General features: G+C 41.1%; 2 protein-coding genes, 1 long non-coding RNA gene and 1 pseudogene across 4 annotated transcripts; 2 read left to right on the forward strand and 2 right to left on the reverse strand.

Moving 5' to 3' along the window:
• Positions 1–1,132: 1,132 nt before the first annotated feature.
• Positions 1,133–4,830, reverse strand: LOC308328955. The gene is made up of 5 exons (XR_013965341.1): positions 4,709–4,830; positions 3,377–3,431; positions 2,638–2,700; positions 2,348–2,434; positions 1,133–1,290 (listed from the first exon to the last, which is right to left on the reverse strand). It is a non-coding gene; the product is annotated as an uncharacterized lncRNA (long non-coding RNA).
• A 1,925-nt stretch (positions 4,831–6,755) lies between these two features.
• Positions 6,756–9,404, forward strand: LOC308329767 (uncharacterized protein; the record flags this gene model as incomplete). The annotated part of the gene is made up of 4 exons (XM_080784264.1): positions 6,756–8,484; positions 8,627–8,793; positions 8,897–9,117; positions 9,251–9,404. Exons 1-4 carry the CDS (start codon positions 6,912–6,914, stop codon positions 9,402–9,404), a joined length of 2,115 nt encoding a protein of 704 aa, XP_080640390.1. The 5' UTR covers positions 6,756–6,911.
• Positions 9,405–12,156: 2,752 nt separating this feature from the next.
• On the reverse strand, positions 12,157–14,732 carry LOC308329768 (ankyrin repeat and LEM domain-containing protein 2-like; annotated as a pseudogene). Its single transcript has 2 exons — positions 12,729–14,732; positions 12,157–12,165 (listed from the first exon to the last, which is right to left on the reverse strand). The product of its transcript is annotated as an ankyrin repeat and LEM domain-containing protein 2-like (transcript).
• Positions 14,733–16,863: 2,131 nt separating this feature from the next.
• LOC308330188 (uncharacterized protein) lies at positions 16,864–19,920 on the forward strand. The gene is made up of 3 exons (XM_080784931.1): positions 16,864–17,067; positions 18,009–18,125; positions 19,343–19,920. Exons 1-3 carry the CDS (start codon positions 17,019–17,021, stop codon positions 19,453–19,455), a joined length of 279 nt encoding a protein of 92 aa, XP_080641057.1. The 5' UTR covers positions 16,864–17,018; the 3' UTR covers positions 19,456–19,920.

The raw sequence follows: 19,920 nt of genomic DNA on the forward strand, positions 1-19,920 counted from the left end.
GCAGATGTTTAACGATAATGTCTTCTACTCTTGAGAGTGTAAAATGTCCACTCTTGAGAGCGTAACATAAAACCAAATGGACCCATATAGGTCCATTTGGTTTCATTTTACACTCTCACGAGTTTAAGATCTAATGAGGGTCCATTTGGTTACAGACTCTCCCTCATTTAGCTGGAGATCACCTGGAACCCCCTCAAGGACCACTGGTTGAAAACCACTGACTTAAATGATGCGTATTTTCCAAACGGTTCTCACAGATCAAGGCCTTCATGGACTCTTGCATCAGGTACCTTTTTTGTTTGTTTGTTTTTAAGTCATACTGTGTAACGTATTGGTGATAATCTCTTTGAACTGCCATTCCCATTGAAGAGGACAGACTAACACAAACTAAAAGTTGTGAAAATATGTCAATGGAAAGTTAAATAAGGAATAAACGTATTGTAACTGAAACGGTTCCACAAAATATTTTCAGATAGGGGGTCGGCGACAAATTACATATACTGTTTGGGGTCCTTGTAACATGGAATAGTTTGAGAACCACTAATATAGAAACGGAAAACTGTCATGAAGATATTTCTCAGTCCTAAATGGGTTAAATAAGCACAGTATTCAAACAGACCCTGCCTGCCTGACTGATTTGCCTTGTCCTGCAATCTAATTGTTACACTGTCTTAACAATGTCTGATTAATTAATACTGCTGTATAATTAAAATAATAATATTTTTGCCTTTGTATTAGAAAAAAAACAGAATAAAGATCACGTAGAGCACATGAAAGGTGTCTTTGCCTTCTGTATTGTTTTTGCAGTTCCCCCCTCATCACCTGCCCCATTTTCAAGAGACTCGTATAGCTATTTTACATAATTACATTTTACATCCCAGTCTTGTTTCTTTTTCTGAAAGTATTTATTTTTGCCGTTTTGAATATTTCAGTCATACAGCGGAAACTGGTCACGACTTATTTCATTTCATTTCATTTCATATTTATTTCATTTCAGTTATGGTTTTACATGATTATATTCATTTTTACATATATATTCTTTTTTACATATTCCATATCTGAAAAGAAAAGGAGCAGGAAGAAGATAAATCGTATTTATACCTGCCCCTATCAAAATAAAACAACTAACCCTAGCCCTAACCCTCACCCTACCCTAAAAAAGAGAACAACAAGACGAAATAACATAGAGCTCAACAAGAGAACAAACAGGATTCATTTTATTTTGCCTCCATCTTGATCTTGACTTGGAATTGGCTTTCCTCCTTGTCCGTTTCCCTTCCTGCCAGGCCCCTGGAAACAGGCAACAAAACAAACAACGATTGAATCCATGTATCAAAATGTACACAGGTGCTATAAATTAAAGCGGAAGTGGCTCAGCCCAGGACAATAAAGGGGCGTGTTCGTAAATGGCCCTGAGTGTGCACTGTGTGCAATGCAAACTAATTAAGGCGATTGCACTCTGGTGCGGTGTTTCCGAACGTGCCCATAATGTTCCTGCTTCGATTCCTGGCTCCTCGTCGTTTGCATGTCAGTGCAGTGTTTTGTTTAGTTTTTTATGACCTCAATTTCACGTAAACCCCCCCCCCCCCCCCCCAGATTTTCTGTGGTCTGAAACAAGCGTTTGGATGAATTAAGAAACTGGGAACTACTTTTTTTTTTTTTTTTACCCTAAAGTAAAAGTAGTAATACTGTAATATAGAACTACGCTGTTACAGGTAAAGGTCCGGTAATCAAAATGTACTTGAGGAAAAGTGCAAAAGTATTGGTATCGAAATGTACAAAAGTAAAAGTTCTCATTATGCAGAATGTCCCATTTCGCAAGTTTCACTATAGTTTTATAATCCATCTATAAATGCACCATGTCTGTACAGCTGTAATCCACGTGAATCGAGAACCGTTGGCTCCACCGACTTCAAATTCGACACGCGCGTTCCACACCCCCACAGGGAGTGCAGTGCCTGATGTCCATTTTAAACAGTGTTTTTTGACTGAGTCATATTTTGACAGCAGCAACTGTAATTTCACCCTCCTCCCTACCTAAATCACACCTTTGAAAGCATGAGTGTATTTCAAACACAACCACAGGCTGCAATTCATAAATGGATCCTATGGGGGGGGGGGCGACATGTTGATATTCATTTTGTATTCGTCTTTAGGGCCCCACATCACACCTTGGAAAGCAAGAGTGTCTATTTCAAACACAAAGTGTTTTTTGACTCGGGTCATATTTTGATGACAGTAACTGCCTGTCATAATTTCACCCCCCTCCGTATCCAAGTATTGGACGTGCAGTATTAACTTTCCACCACTGCTTGTTGTGAGTCAGAAAATAAAGAGTTTGTCTCACGTGTTCAGAGCCTGAAGTCCCGCCCTCTTTGATGTCGTAGCGGTGGGCCCATTTATCAGAAAAATACATATGAGGGGCAGCTGTGGGCTGAAACAGACAGCGTTAATAGATATGAGGGGCAGCTGTGGGCTGAAACAGACAGCCTTAATACATATGAGGGGCAGCTGTGGGCTGAAACAGACAGTGTTAATGAGGGGCAGCTGTGGGCTGAAACAGACAGCATTCGCATTCAAACAATTTCTTGTTCCAACTGTGCAATAATAATCAGTGAAAACAAACCGTTGTCTTACATCTTGAGAGCCAGAAGATGAGTCTGGGTGACATCCCTCATCCTTGTGGTCTTTCTCTATATCCTGATTATTAAAAAAAGCAATGTGCATGCCATGCATGTTAGCTCAAAATCACTATAGTGGTGAACAGGCCTCCCCAAGTTCTAACTTTGAACTTAACTATACTAACTAATGCATTAATTGATTAAAACACACCAAACGCATGCCTAAACTTAACAAAATGTCCTTTGAGAGAACCCATTCTAAGTATTATAAATAAGTGTTGAAAACCAAATGAATTACATGACTCACCTTTTTCACTTGAAGCAAGAAAGAAAGAAAACCATTGTTAAAGTAAATAATTGATCTGTTGGAGTACTGTCAGCAATTTGTTATATTATAACATAAACAATTACATTCTGTAATCTCTGTCAATATCAACACATCCTCTTTTTCTAGACAACTTGTAATGCATGAAACGGTGTTGATTCTGTCAACTAAAACTGACAAAATGTTAATCGACTACCTTTTTTCACAGACGAAAACGAAATAACTAAGCTATGACTTCAAATAAGACTAAATAAATTGAAAGTTTTGTCAACAAATGTTAGGGAGGGACTAGTGGAGAAAAGATCCTAAAAGCACCATCAGTCTACTGTGTGTGTTTACCTCCATTGAGCACCTGGTTGATTTCTGTGCTTTTCCTCTGCACATTTCTAAGCATGATAAATCTTTTAACGTCAACAGTATCTAGACTCACCTTGCTTACTCATTTTTGTCTTGTCCCGATGACCAGCTGCAGTGTACGTAAAACCCTGTTAGAGAAATGAATGTCCTGACTTTATAACAAAGTGCTATACCATGATGATCCACAATTATTCCCAATTAAGGCACACTGCTTTGCTTTTGTATACATGTCATGTAAAAGTCTTTCATGGGCTGCCGCTTAGTGCCTACTACTACATTTCGTCGACTAATACAAAAAAATGTTTGTCACCTTTTTTCACTGACAAACTAAATGGAAACTAAATTACACTTGGTTGCATGCTGAAAATGGCTCACAACGCGTCGCGTTGTACAGTAGATCGGCAAGTGTAAAAACAGTCATTACGACGGCATCAAGGCCCGCCAAAATAAATTTTAGTCGACTAAATCAACTGTAGATTTAGTCGACTAAAACTAGACTAACGCTAAAACATTCCAGGTGACTAAAACTAAATAAACTATTCAAGAGACTATGACTAAAACAAAAAAAATGAACACTGCACATTTCAACTCATACGGTAGTTAACGTTCACATCTCAACTTCACAGTATTCTTCAGGGAAAACAAAGTGCAGTACAGTAAAGTCTAGCCTCTCTCTCATTCTTTGGGCTAATGGTATGGCCATAAGAGCGCCTATAAGTTCTCTATACTGCAAACATTAACACAATGACTATTGTTTTGTTCCAGAAGGGACAGAACAAAAGCTTATTATTGTCCGGCCCTCTGACAGAAATTAAGTTTATATAATAATACCCTTTTATTACATACAGTAAATGTAAATCAATCATAATAAAAGTAATGAAAAGAGTATGCTCTATAGGTAAGGAATACAAAAGACATCACAAAGTTAAAGAAAAATAAATCATAGTCAATATTATAAAATCTAAACAATGTCAGTGTTGAATGAATAATTATTGTCTGTTTGTTTCGTAATCATATTATAATTGCCATCTGTCTCTGAATATTCACAGGTTTTCTAGGCTTTAAACATGATTTGTGCAGTTTTCAATTTCACCAAATCTGGAAACATTAGCATATTATAAGAATTGAAAAATAAATTATCCGGCTCCATTTTTCCCCTTTTTGTAAGGTGCATATCTTTTTTTTTAACGTGCTTTTATAGGTAGCCTATTCCTGCATAAGGAAGCGTGTAGTGATTTCCTATCCAGTATGTGTCTGGCTTCATCCAAGCAAGACAATCTTTTATCATTATTACATGCCTTATGAAATGATCATTCAATATTGTTAGTAGCAGGCCTGCATTGTTAGTAGCAGGCCTGGAAAAAACCTAAATTAATTCATGAGTATAAGAATCAGTAATTCATACCTGTTTCAGAAAGTTGGACTAAACTGTGTCTGTCTGTGTGCGTGTGTGACCAAACTGTGTGTGTGTGTGTGTGTGTGTGTGTGAGTGACACCAAACTGTGTCTGTGTGTGTGACTAAACTGTGAGCTAATATTGTATGTCTGTTCGTTGCATGTGAAGATTAACCGGATGGCTAAAAGTCTACGCCCCAACCTAATGATAATGATGAAACCTACAGGACGGGTAAAGCAATGTGTTTCTGCCAGTTGAAACCAGATTGAGGATTAAAGACATATTTCCCATTGCTTTGACACTGACTAAATCGCTCTAGTTTTCATCTCTATTTCTGGCATGCCACACCTGACATCCAGGCTGATAATTACACTCACTACAGCAGGTTGTGAACAACTTTCACCTATACTTTGATATTTAGAACAAAATAATATATTTATAATAGTCAATAAGAATTCACTTTACATGTCCCGTTCTTAAGGTTAATGAATAACCTTAATAATAATGCCACGCTGCCGGACCCGGAAATACAGGTTTGGTTGGGTTACTCCCCGTTTTATTGTAGACAATAAATGTATAAGCATAGAGAGGTCCAAATGTCCATTTTGAAGTGTTGATGTGGTTCTGAAAGACACGCATGCCGGTCAATGTGAAGATCATATACTTGGAAATTGTAAGTTTAATTTACCTTCAATATTCTTAACAGTGTTATATTATGCTACATGCTGACAGAATAAACCTGAGCAATTATAATTCATATAAAAAAAAAATCTGACTATATTTTTGTATATACATTTAGGCTATTTCAAAGTGTGAATAGGGACTTTTCACACTTTTTTTTACGTGACTTCTGTAATCATGTATTTTAAATATTCTGTGAGAGCAGAATCGGAACAAGACCAATATTTTCTTGCTGTTAAACACACATTTATTAAAGCTGACACACCCCAATTCTTTCTTCATAGCAGTTTAAAAAGCAAACACGTTTACAATGGAACAACATTATGTGTCTGCACTATAACAATGTCATGAAAAATACACGTATTGGCCATTTTTCATGCTGTTTGTGGAGATATTGTACAGTAGGACAACTTCAAAGAATGTCAACTGTTTTCAGTCTCAAATAAGGAAGTTCAAAGTCTAGAGGATAGACAACATCAATGCGTGCATTGAGAGCTGAATAACTAGACTAGGAAGTGAAGATATAAGAGCTTTTCAAAAGTAAAAATAATATGGAAATGGAACAATATGGAGACATGAATACTTAGTTTGTTCTACCAGTGAGTTCATATTTTTAAATAAATACAGACATTTACATACATTTTTTTATATTTCAGCGGAACAATCCTACTTTCATAGGATTGCGAAGTACTGGTCAGGAGTGATTGATAGTCATGTTCATTTCGAAGTGGTGGTTTCATGAACAAACGGACATTGTTGCATCCAGTATTCTTACTTGAATACCTGCATCTTATGGCTGGAGTGATAAACAATTAAGTCAAATATCAAATCTTTGTTAAATGTCAAGTTCAGGTACACATTTTGGTGCTCTGTCTACAGAGTACACATGCACAACAATGTCAAATAGAAGTTCCACCTTCTTTAACATGTGTAGAAATATACAGTTCATCTATACTGCGGTGTTGATGGAAGCATATAGGCACAGCACGGCAGCACGCTATGCAGTTTGTGTGTTGTGGTAGAATGTCATAAACGGGACCCAGGTCTTAGCAATAAGACCTGGCTCCCAGTAATAGATGTACTGGTCAGATGTATTAAACCGTTTTTCCTTTACCCAACAGTTATTCTGAAGTCAAGACATGGATCCATTTGCACAGAGCATGTACCAGTTGCAGGTAGTTCCACCACCACCAGTGACTGCCAAGACAGATCTTATAATACAGGTCATTATTAGGGACAACCTCAAGAAGTTCAAGAAATTAACCAGAGACAAAGACATACATTTGAATGGCCTTTACCCATGCAAGGAGCTGAATGATCATATATGTCCTTTGACTGCTGCTGTGGCATTTCACAGCGAGAATATTTTTGCCTTTCTTCTGAGTGAAAAAGGTGTAAACCCAGATCAGTTATCCACACATAACCGGACCCCTCTGGATTATGCCTCAATTCAGAAAACACCCCTTGATTTTGTGCAGAGGCTGCTTGCAGCAGGAGCAAATCCAAATGGTACCACGCCATATCCCTTCTCAATGCTGACACCAGTTCACAATGCTGCCAACAATGACAGGGATGATATCATGGAAGTCCTCATCAAAGCTGGAGGGATTATAAATTTATTGGCTGATGTTAGTGCAGAGCACAGAAACAGAAACAGAAAATTCTGTGAAATGATAGATAAACTTGCATTGAGTGGTGATGACCTTTATTTAAAAATAAAACTTTTTAGTGATTTACAACTTGCTGTAGGACAGAAAACACCAGCAGAGCTTTTCAGCATTTTTGATCGTTATATGCTGGAGGAGGATCCCCAGAGCCATATGAACATGATTGACATACTCTTTAATGTTACGAGTCCTGCAGTGCCAGCAACAGCAAAAGAGTATCGTCAGAGAAGTCTTCAGTGGTTAAAGGACAACGGAAAGCTGAACTTCTACATTGAAAATGCAGACAAGCGGCTTCCAAAACTTCCCACTGCAAAACTTCAGGGTCAAGTTGTCATATGTCTAAATGCAGTTTTCTGCACACTGAGAGAGATATCCAGTGAGGTATCACTGTCTATGACCCCCAAACTACTGCAACTCCTTCACGCAAGCACTCCTGAAATCCAGCATGTGGTTTTGAAGACACTCTATGTGATTACACAGAAAACTAAATTAAAAGATAACTGGAATCCAAACCTGGTTGATCAATTATGCAAAGCACTTGTTCCTTTTGTGAAGAAAGAGCAGTCTAATATGAGGGAGTATACATACGGCATACTGGCAAACCTGCTTCCATTTGAGCATGCCACTGACGTCTTTACGTCATTGGGAATAGATGATGTGCCTGAGGATATAATTACATCAGCAGACATGGAGACGGATGACAACCTGAAAGAAAGGCTTCGAGAATTGAAAAAGTATCTAAACAAGCCATCCTCGGAATGTGAAGTTTCCATGATCACCAATACAGAGCCACCAGGATCCAAGAAGCATGGAAAGCAAGAGGAGCTGAAAGATGAAGTTCATGTTGATGCAGAAATGCCAACAACAGTTCCTGTTGAGGAATCTGGTCTGACTGAAAGTTCACATGTGCAGCCTATCGACCCCATTGTCAGTACATCACCAAAAGCATGGAAATGGTACCAAACAAGTGACAGATGGAGGCAGCAGTTAGAGAAGCTTGCAAATATTGATGATTGTAAAGTTATCAAAGTCAAGAGTCCTATGTTTGTGGAAGATGATGAATTCCGCATTGCAAAGGGAAGTGATGGAACTGAGGTGTTCTTGGGGTTAAGAGATGATGGCACTGAAGTGGCAGTTAAGAGAATGACTAAATCCAACTACCAAGTGCTGAAGAATGAGAATGACCTTTTACATCTTCCCGCGCTTGATGATCCTTTGATCGTACGATATGTTGACTTTGCAGATGATAAACACTTTGGTTACCTTGGACTTCAGTTATGTGAATACACACTGGAAGAATACATCAAATTTGACTTTCCTGAAGACAGCCTTTCTGAATTGAGGAGGGAACTTGCAAATCAGTTTCTCAAAAGCCTAAGTATTCTTCATCGTCAGAATGTTCTCCACCGGGACATCAAGCCCCAGAATGTGCTGATTGGTAAGTTACAATAGAAAAATAAACAAGCAGATATTAGAAATATAATACACACACACACACACACACCCCTATCTGTCTGTGTGCATGCTTGCGTGTGTCTGTGGCTCTCTAAGAACTTTGATCTACCCAATTTGCCCTGCAGACATTCAAAAGCGAGCAAAATTGGCTGATTTTGGAATAAGCCGTCGACTACCCAAAGGACAAACAACCCACCGTACAAGCAGTGCAGGAACGAAATGCTGGAAGGCAAAGGAGACTTTGGATGAAGACGAAGATGATGTTGCATATAAAAGGAGCACTGATATCCAGGTTGTTGTTTTTTTCTGTGTGAGAAGTTATTAGTTAATGCATGGGAATGAAACGAATGATGAAAACGTACTTACCGTACTAAAATATGATGCTCATTCTTAAGGTGGCTGGAATGTTAATATATTACATCCTATCTGGAGGACACCATCCATTTGGCAAAGGGGTTAAATGTGAAGGCAACATTTTTGATGGAGTCTACAATCTGGATAAGGTTCAGGATGTGGTTGCTAAGGATCTCATTGAGCAGATGATCAATGAAGACCCAACGAAAAGACCTAAAGTGGAGGAATGCTTGGCTCATCCCTTCTTTTGGTCAAATGAGAGGTACGATAGAAACAGTGTAAAAGAAATCATGCCACATTATTGTACATACATTCACTGATATTTAAACGTTATTATATTTAGACTTATATTCAGACTGAGAGTAGCCTAACATTTTCAGTACTTTTTTCCCCAGGAGAGTAGAGTACCTGAGAAACATTGGAAATGAAAAGGAAGTTCAGAACTGTCGAAATGCTGACAAGGACCTCATCAGTGCATCAGACCAGTATGCTGAGCAGGGACAGTTCAACGCATGGAAACACAAGGCGAGTTTATTTCAAATAGTGTGAGAAAACCACTATTTCAATTCAACATTTGTCTTTTATTTGTCTAATTTATTTATTCTATTTATATTTATTTAAATGTATTTGTATGCATTTAAATGTGAATTTCCTTTGTTCATGAAATGTGCTATACTAATAAAACTAGCTTTGTCAATGTAACAACATGTTTCCATTTACCCTTTAAGTTGTATGTTCTTTTCCAGTTCCCACCTGCGTTGGTCCAGCAGATGGATGGCAAGAAGCCCAGCTACCCCGAGAACACATTTGGACTGCTGCGCTTCATACGCAATGCACGTGAGCACTAGTAAGTTGAGTTAAGAACAACACAAAGGAAAGTCACTCTGGTCAATATGTATTATACAAAAATATTTGGTTTCCTTATTTCTAAAAGTGTGGACTGTGGAGCACTCGTCCTGGAAAGCTTCCTTCGCTGTCAAAACAAAATGTTCTCTGTTCTCTATTTATCAGTGTTACACTTGAATTTTAGGACAATGATACAAAGGTATACTTGCATGTAGGCTACAGTCAAATATCAATTTACTATACCAAGGAAATCAACCCAATGGGCCCCAGTTGAGACCTCCCGTTAGTCCAATCTGTGCTGCGGATTACAAAGCACCTGTGCTGCGGGTTACAAATCACCCGTGGCTTCCTGTGAGGTTGGGGTTAAGTTAGGGTTCGGGATAGTGTTAGTAATGGTCGGACTAACGGGAGGTCGAGTTCACATCAGCCATTGTCAGGGTGTTTAATTGCAATTCCTTATACAGGTTTACCTCACGCAGCATGTGGCGTTGCAGACAGTGATATGGCTGTGGTAATTATTAGGCCTATAGCTGTGTGATTCACTGAGTCACAGTGAGTGTGGTAGGTGGGTCACCATCAGAATATGAGACCTCCTTGAGTGACCACTGCTCTCTCTGTTTACAGTGCTGCGGAGGTAGCTCATCTCGACCTGATGGAGATGTTTCCTGGTCTGTTTGGACGCGTTTACATGTTTGCCCAAGAACAAGGCTGGAACTCGAGGACCACCCTGAAGGAAATGGTTAAAAGAGAAAATGTCGGCACCGCCAGTGCCGTGGGCAAGTCCCCAAACCCTGAGAGAAAGACAAGTGTCAGTCTACCAGTGCAAGAATCTGGACTGAAAGACTCAAAGTGACTTGAAGGACTCAAAGGTTTTCATAAATGAGCTGAGGGAGTTTGATATAGGTATATAGTATACTGCCATTGACATGTCTTGTCTGTTAAAGGAAACTGCATGAATGAATTGAACCAATAGCAGAGTTACAGTAAGTTCTACTGAGGCGTTGGGGTCAATAGCACTCATACATACAGTACACGCCAGTATAGAGATATGATTTTGGGCTCTCTGGAAATATCCAAACATTATAAATGATACCCTATGTCTCCATTTCCAATCCATGGGTCATTAATTACTTACCATTAATTTGGTCTTTAGCACCATCTGCAGGATTCTGGATGAAAATTATTTTTTATTTCTGGTGGGTTACACCTTAAGGCAACCGGCCGGTTCCATGTGCTAGGTGTCCTTTTTTTTCACTTGAGCACCTACCCCTCTAAATGTCTGCCCACACCACTGTATATTACAGCACAGTCTGATTAACAAATGCATACAAGATCAGATAGGATCTGCAAAAGTATTCAGTGCAGTACCGGCCAAATAGGCAATTTAAAACAGATTTAAAACCACCACATTGTTGTGAAATGGAATTGTCCGGACATTAATGGGTTTATCTTTCTTTTTTATGGCTGCAAGCCTGCAACATTCAAGGTTTCAAGGTTGTGTATGGTATGAACAAAGGAAATTATAAAAAGGAATAATCGAGCGTCATGTTGTTGGCATGGTAAGCTATTATCCTAAGTCAAGCGTTTCACTGGTGTTTGTGAACCTGGGGTGAAATGTGAGGGGAGGGGAGTCTTATTGTTTTCCTAACCTTTTGAATTGTTAAAGGCTCTGAACCTAGGTGGCAATATTTTATGGTTTGTGAAAGTTTGGAAATCATGATCTGTATATAGGCCTACTCCTTTTGGAAAATGTGTGAATGTAATATAATGCACAATCTATGTAAAGCGCTTTGGATAAAAGCGATATATAAATGCACCATTTACCATTTATTTGTAAACTCATTTGGTCAGCTTCAATTTATTGAAATTGGTGAATGATTTTTAATGCGTCGGTAAAAACATACTAGGAATCAGACTTTGTTTTAGTGAGAGAAAAAAAGAGGTTTCATCTGGTAACACTAACGTTCATCAGACGGAGTACAGTAGGTGTGAGAGGTGTCAGAAGTCAAGTGTGTGTGTTTGTTTTACAATGTTGACATTGATTTATTTTCATAATTATGCAAATATCGGACTGTGTGCAAGGGGCAGGGCGGCAGGGCTTTTCTCTTAATTCTTACCCTGTTTTAGTGGGTTGTTTTCTTTCTTTTCCATTTTCCATTTTCCATCTTCTTTTATCGCAGTTTGATTCTGTAATTGTTGTTTCTACTGTGAGTATATGACTCAAATAGGCTGGGTGGTTTGGTGTGAAAATAGCATCATACTATTGTACGAACAAACACTTGGACCCCTGATCAGTTGGGGGATCCAGAGCCTGGACGTATATTAGAGGCTAATGGATCTTGATGCCCATGGTGAGGTGATCCTCTGAGAGGTGAAGTCTTTTTCTCCATTAAGTAGGAGAGGAGAGGCTTATTGTCGGTATCAGCCAGAGTCTATAGCCCCGTTTCGCAGTGTGCTAGAACCCCTGGAAGATGGATTGCTAAGGTGGGGCACCACACCTACCATCAGCCCCCAGTACAAAGTCGTACGATTTGTCACACACGTTACCGCAGTGAAATTTGTTCTCCGCATTTGACCCATCTCTTGGAGCGGTGAGCCGCAGCCGTGCCGCGCTCGGGAATCATTTGATTAGTTGATTTGACCCCCAATCCAACGCATTCATGCTGAGTGCCAAGCAGGGAGGCATTGAGTCCCATTTTTACAGTCTTTGGTACTGTATGACCCGGCCTGGGATCGAAACCCCAACCTCCCAGTTTCAGGGCGGACACTCGAACCACAAGGCCACTGGCTGCACAACTTGCCACACACAAGCCTTGCTACTCATACGCTGAGTTGGCGGTGCCCAGGATCGAACCCATGACCTTGTGGTTGAGAGGCGAGTGCGCCACTCGCCATACCACCTTTTTGTATGGGACGTGGCCAGCTAAGTCTATGCGCTGACGGATAAGCTTGAACAGTGTTCCTCCACTTGGTAATGAATGGGTATCTCTCTGCATTCATCTTGATATTCTCAACAGCAGACAGTACCTCGTTGTCCAACTTGGTGGGCAAGTCCCCTTTAATGAACAGTTTCTGACTTGTACTTGATTCTGGTATGAGGGTAGTGTACTCACTGTCGTCAACCATAGACTGGCTAGAGGAATATGACGAAGCGGAGCCCAGCTCATTCTCTTGGGAGTAATCAACAAATTCCTCGACAGCAGTCAGATATTCATCTGAAGATCTGCTCTCGTCGTCTATCATCATCATCTCATCATGCTTGTTCTCCTGCTTTTCCTGGCTGGACAGCATGGGGGACCATAATGTCCAGAAACGGCTGTCTGACAAATCCAGGCCTTGTCTTTCACCCGCAGCAACGGAGGTGGACGGATGGCCTTCGGCGCCACCTGCCTTCTCCTCTCGGTCGTCGAGTGACGTCGACACGTCCAGCAAGTCGCCTTCCTCAAAGTGCAAAGGCAAACTGCGCACCGGAGAGACACAGCAACTTGCTGTTGTGGAGGAGTTGGCGGTTTGGTGAGCCACACTATTGTCCTCCAGGTAGTCCTCCAGCCTGTTCAGTCCTTCCTCAGTCGACAAGTCAACGGACGTGTCCAGGAAGTCCCAGTGTTCTGCCCAAGGGTGGCCCAGTGCATGTGCAATCTCCCGTCCCACGCGCTCTATTCCCCTGTCGGGGTCCGTTTTGAGTATGCCGCGGAAATCCCTCGCTGGGTTCTCTGCTGCGGATGGGTTCTGCTGCGGATTCCTCCATAGTTTATGAAACTCTGCTGCCTTCGAAGGAGAAAGGGGTCCCACGTATGCTCTCAGCTGCCAGGATAGGATCGACTGGACAGCCTTCAATCCGGAATCCAGAGGGTGAAAATCCTTCTTTAGTTGGCTTCTTGGCGAACATGTGAATGTAAACATAGGCTGAACACTGTTGTCTGTAGCCCTCAGTAGATGTACATAGCATCTATCTTCAAGGTATTCTTTCATTTGTTTCCGTATCTCCGGTGTGTCGTTGTTCCTCTCACAAATCACATCACAGGGCATTTGGCCGTACTTGTTCCTTCGCCCTTTGTCCGTGATGGGATGGGAACACAGCAGGTTGACCACCTCGGGGCATCCAAACTTGCAGGCAAAGTGAAGAGGTCCATCGTTGTTTGTTTTATCGGGCATGTTGAGATACAGATCTACAATGTGGCAAATGCGCTGGTGAAGAATAGTTTCCTGATCATCGGGATACATTTGTCTCATAAATTTAGGGTCCTCCAGGGTGTCCAAGAGCACGTGGACGATCCCAGGCTGATTCTCCTTGGCTGCTACGTGTAGGACATTATAGTGGCAACCTATGTGCACGATAGTGGGGTTGTCACCTGATCCTATGAGGTAGCGCGGGTTATCCCACACTAGCTTCGTGAAGGCTATCTGATCGCCCTGCTCGGCGGCGATTCTCAGCTTGCTTGTGAGGTCCTGATTTCGCGGGGTGGGGAACTCATTGGCGTTCTCCAAAGTTGCAGGCAATGTTCCCACTTGTGTGTTTATCCCTATGGAAAACGTCTCTGCTTCCTCTCGCGTTGAAAAGCCTTTGAACCTAGCCCCTTTCATTGCTCTTATGACTTTAAGTGCCGCCTTCCTGTCCACAAAGACATTGACATTCTCCTCGTTGGTTAACCGGTCCTCCCTTTGAGGGCATACGCCATAATAAACCAATGGCTTCCCTTCACGCAGAGCTTTGCTGCTCTCTCCCCATGCCTTCTCCACTGACTGATTTAATGTCAGGCTTTTATCGTAAGCCTCCTCCTCTTTGCATGGCGGTGCCGGGCCGTTGCCCCACTCAGATCCAAACACAACTGTATCCGTCTGGACCAGGGCCTGGGCCAGCTTCCTCTCATAGGTGCTTCGCGTGGTCGACGTTATTGGGCCACATTTCAGACCTGCTCCACGAATTGACTGTTGTAACTGGTCTGCTGTCATGGCCTGTAGTCTGCCAACGATGGTCTGCATGCTGCTATCGTTAGCATGGCCTGCTGTCACTGGGTCCATGCTATGCATGTTGTCACCGTTAGTATGGCCTGCTGTCAATGGGTCCATGCTGTGAACTTTAAATGGAGCATATGTGCTCCTTCTTCCTCGTTCGCTCCCTGAAGGATTCAGTCTCGGCTAGAAAAAGGTGTACTAAGTCGAACGCATATCTCTGCCAGAGAATCTTATATCATCAATATCCAAATATGGAGTTCCACGGCTCCATATTTAGGCATTAAGGCTCAATTTGTGTTTGGATTGGTCAGCAGAACGGTGAATCAGAGATTATAAATTCACAAAATTGATATATTCACCCCACCCCTCCCAAATCATTGACAAACTTTGAGAAACATTTGGATGACTTGGCCCAGTCAGTGGTTTGCAAGATTAGCCATGGACACACAGACACATAGACACAGACATACAGACAGGAGCTAGCTTTAAGACAATCTCCCCCCTTGCCGTTGAGGAGACTTATTTATATTACTTACTATACAGTTACAGTAATGTTTACTTACAAGTTGTGTGTCTGCTATGGTGGGCACATAGTATGCCCATAATGCCCCAATGCCCAATAATAACACAATGCCCATTACCCCATGAATGGACATACAGCCTACATCATGTAGCCCACTGGAAATTCATGACACGTTGTCAATGCCATAACCCGACGATATTGCCCAAATATGGACATGCCTGTGACATCAGTGCAAAACAAATTCAATAGGGGACAGCTGGCTCCCATTCAAGTTTGTGTCTCCCTGAAACTATAGTTAGCACACAGTAGAGAGGCATGAGAGCCAGTGAAGGGAGGGGGAAATAAAAGCACTGATAACTGATGTTATTCTATTTGTCCAGTAGAGGGCGGAGTAAGACTATATGATAATTATGAAATACCCTGTTGCCTTCTTTAGCCCACAAGACCACATAATATAAGCTTACTCCTGACTCTGAGTTCTTTAAACTGTCACTCTCCTATCCGATCCTAATCCTCCTATCTCTATATTTTAAAGGTATACTCAGTGATTTCACTTAATTAAAATATCACTTATTTTTGTTTTGCTGACCATAATAAGGAGTTCCTCCCTGTCCCCAGTTAACCCCTGGGGTCAAAAAAAACCTTAGGTTGGGGGGGGGGGGGGGGGGGCGCACTGTGGCACTTGGCACAGTCTGTAGTGCTGTTGCCTCACAGCTAGAAGGTCTTGGGTTCGATTCCCGCTGGGGACGTCGTGGGCACTGGGGGCGTGCTCTCTCCTCCGCGTCATCAGTGCCCATACCCGAGGCGGGTTTGGCGAAAGGGCCTTTCTGTGTGGAGTTTGCATGGAGTTTGGGGTTAATTGGCGAAAGGGCCTTTCTGTGTGGAGTTTGCTTGGAGTTTGCACAAAAAACATGCTGTAATCCTGGTCTCTAAACTACTTCCCCCTGGCCAGCCCTCTTCAAGAGGCAAGTAGTGTAGATAGAGAGGGGCCTTCCGCCAATCATGATCGAGCGGGGGTGGGCCTTGGGGTGCGTGCTGTTGGCCTGTTGCGTGTCCCCCCCACTGTAGTGTGTGTGCATGTGCACATCTTGTTACCGGGGCAGACGGGTTTTTTTTCTCCAAATCACCCGAATCACTGAATGCTCCTTTAACTTTTTGTGGGGTTTTTTTATCTCATAAATTAACGCCCTACTTAATCATACTACATACACATTGTAGGCGGGTGCAATTATGGTTTGACCCTAAAAAAAATTGCAACAAAAGGTTTCTCAACTGTTTTATTGTAGTATTACCGGTAAGTGTCCTTGATAACATACTAAAAGTTTACCAAAGGTTGAACATGCGAAAGGTCAGATTTTTTTAAATCTTAAAAGGCCATTACTACTTCATTATTCATGGTAGACAAGTGATTTTGGTGCCTAACTCCATGTTTTGGTGATCTGGGAATCCAATTAGCATATATTATTGCCCTGAGACTTCTGCAGTAGTGTGGATTTCGTCTATACCAGAAAAACTAAAACTAACTAAAAACTAAGCTTGATGATTAAAACTAAGACTAACTATTTGACAATTTCGTCAAAACTAGACTAAAATGTCTGGCATGGGACTGTGGACAAGAGCTCCAAATAGAACTAAATGACAACTTAATGTATGCTTGGCTGCATGCTGAAAATAGCAGACGCGACGCATTGTGAGCATATGGGCTATTTTCAGCATGTGTCATTTCGAAATCTTTCAGAATTTGCATTTGAGTTTGTAGCAACCCACAATCCATTTCCCTTCTTTGTAAAGCCACTGCAGGCCAGGGTGCATTAGTCTACCATATCACGCATTGCACAATGAAGCTGTGCGTAGCTCTGGCATTTCTGATTGGGACTCTATCTACAGGTAAGAACTGATTAATAATTATTATGATTGGGACTCTATCTACAGGTAAGAACTGATTCATAATTATTATGATTGGGACTATCTACAGGTAAGAACTGATTCATAATTATTATATGGCCTTGGATGAATAAGATCCAGTGGAATATAAGGCCTTTTCTATAGTTCAACACATGTGTCCAGTGGTGGAAAGTAAGTACATTTAATCAAGTACTAGGCTACTTAAGTACGATTTGGAGTATTTCCTTTTTTTCCCCTTGTACTCCACTACATCTGAGAGGTAAATATTGTACTTACTACTTTTACTCCACTATAACTTGAAAATGTTTGTTACTTTGTAGATTTTGATTATTACAAAACATACACTATAATAATCATGAAGTATATTTCCTACCAACTTAAGAAGACTGACGACGGACAGGCCAATGAAAGTTTCCAAGTCCATTTTATTATCAGAGTGTATACAAAAACAGCATCGCTCCAGCTGGAGCCCCATGGACGAGCTCCTTCAGCCTGTCGGCTTCCTGAAGACTAACACACAGTTACAGACATTTCAGTATAGAGTCTTATACAGATCAGAACAAAGACATGAAAGGGAAAATGCAAAAGCAGGTTCCCAAACCCCCACTGTCCCCTATATGGTAATATTCACCAGGAAGAAGTATATACAGGAAGGACAGTAGGTGCTTGCTATCAGCAGCTGCTATCAACAGGCCAGATCTGTATAGGGTCCCTGTTCCTGCAGCTGCCCATGCATACATGTTTGTTCTCTCATTTGAACAGAGACAACTTAAAACTGTTATCTAAGCTATATTAATTGTGAATTGTGATTTCCATATTATACATCACAGTATTTATACTTTTACTTTTACTATTAAAAAAACGAGAGTATACTTTTTCCACCACTGCATGTATGCGTAACAGACGGCACTGTCTCCCTTTAGTTCATGGGCTAAGATGCTACACGTGCACTGCGACTGAACTCCGTTCGTGCACGGACACCAAATCATGTCCCTTCATCTTCAACCGCTGTTTCTCCTTTTTGATGTTCCAATTTGATGGTAAGAGCATTATACAAAAACATATCGTAGTACAAAACATATTATGAAAATAGCCGATCTACAAGCTCACATCTTGTATATCTTCTATTTTCAAAAGACCCTTTTGTAAACTGTGAAATCTGTGAAATGGGACATTCTGCATAATGAGTACTTATTTTTGTTATACTTTATATCTTGATGCCAATACTTTTACTCAATAATTTTGATTTCCAGACTTTTACTTGTAATTGAGGGTTTATAGTATAAACCCTCCATTACAAGTAAAAGTCTGGTAATCAAAATGGTTTATACATTGCAATATTGATACTTTAGTTTAGTACAATACTTCTCCCACCCCTGCAAGTATCCAGAAGCCTTACATGTGTACCAATCATTTCTTTAGGTCGGTGTTGTCTGATTTCTCATGTCTGTTTCCCAGGTTATATCATGGTCACCAAGGGTCATGTGCGATCACCAAGGGCTGATTTATCTGATTTCTCATGTCTGTTTCACAGGTTATAACATGGTCACCAAGGGCTGATTTCTCTAATTTCTCATGTCTGTTTCACAGGTTATAGCATTGTCACCAAGGGCTGATTTCTCACGTCTGTTTCACAGGTTATAGCATGGTCACCAAGGGCTGATTTCTCATGTCTCTTTCACAGGTTATAGCATGGTCACCAAGGGCTGATTTCTCATCTGTTTCACAGGTTATAGCATGGTCACCAAGGGCTGATTTCTCATCTGTTTCACAGGTTATAGCATGGTCACCAAGGGCTGATTTCTCATCTGTTTCACAGGTTATAGCATGGTCACCAAGGGCTGATTTCTCATCTGTTTCACAGGTTATAACATGGTCACCAAGGGCTGATTTCTCATCTGTTTCACAGGTTATAGCATGGTCACCAAGGGCTGATTTCTCATCTGTTTCACAGGTTATAGCATGATCACCAAGGGCTGATTTCTCATCTGTTTCACAGGTTATAGCATGGTCACCAAGGGCTGATTTCTCTGATTTCTCATGTCTGTTTCACAGGTTATAGCATGGTCACCAAGGGCTGATTTCTCTGATTTCTCATGTCTGTTTCACAGGTTATAGCATGGTCACCAAGGGCTGATTTCTCTGATTTCTCATGTCTGTTTCACAGGTTATAGCATGGTCACCAAGGGCTGATTTCTCATCTGTTTCACAGGTATTAGCATGGTCACCAAGGGCTGATTTCTCATCTGTTTCACAGGTATTACCGAGGTCACCAAGGGCTGCCAGAGCAGCATAGCGTGCGTCGGCGCCATGGCTTGCTGCGAGGGAGACTTGTGTAACCGTGGCATCCGTGGCTTAATTGGCAATTAGACGTCTTGACGTTTATGGCTCTTAAACTGTGATGTTTAGAACACAAGAAACATTTTCCTGTTTTTTTTTTGTATGTGCATGTGTTATATGTGTTTTTAGCAAAGCAGTATGGTCATTGTAGGAATTTAGCAATCCAGTCAAACCCTATAGTATAGTCAAACACAGACTTTATTTTTCTGGCCATAGGGTGCACATTTCAAATCTACTACAAATACTATTAAGATTCAGTAACTGCACTTTCTTCCAGTGGTGAAATCTGTGAAATGTCCCTTTAATTTGTCTGAGTGAAACAAAACTCCTTTGGTTCTCACTTGCTGCCTCTGTTTGTCTGATTCAATGAGAAGAAAGACTCTTGTCTTCCTGGTTCCTAAACACAATATATAATAAACAGAAAGGTGATTCAACCTAATGGAATAATGATTGTCATATTTATATTATATATGCCACCACATTAAAATGAAAATG

This window comes from Protomyctophum bolini, assembly GCF_963924005.1.
Source record: "Protomyctophum bolini genome assembly, chromosome: 15".
Lineage (NCBI taxonomy): Eukaryota > Metazoa > Chordata > Actinopteri > Myctophiformes > Myctophidae > Protomyctophum > Protomyctophum bolini.

Coding starts and splice junctions, on each gene's coding strand:
- LOC308330188 (XM_080784931.1), top strand. CDS start 17,019: ATGAAGCTGTGCGTAGCTCTGGCATTTCTGATTGGGACTCTATCTACA. Junction 17,068..18,008: donor GATTGGGACTCTATCTACAG/GTAAGAACTGAT, acceptor GTCTCCCTTTAG/TTCATGGGCTAAGATGCTAC. Junction 18,126..19,342: donor TTTGATGTTCCAATTTGATG/GTAAGAGCATTA, acceptor TCTGTTTCACAG/GTATTACCGAGGTCACCAAG.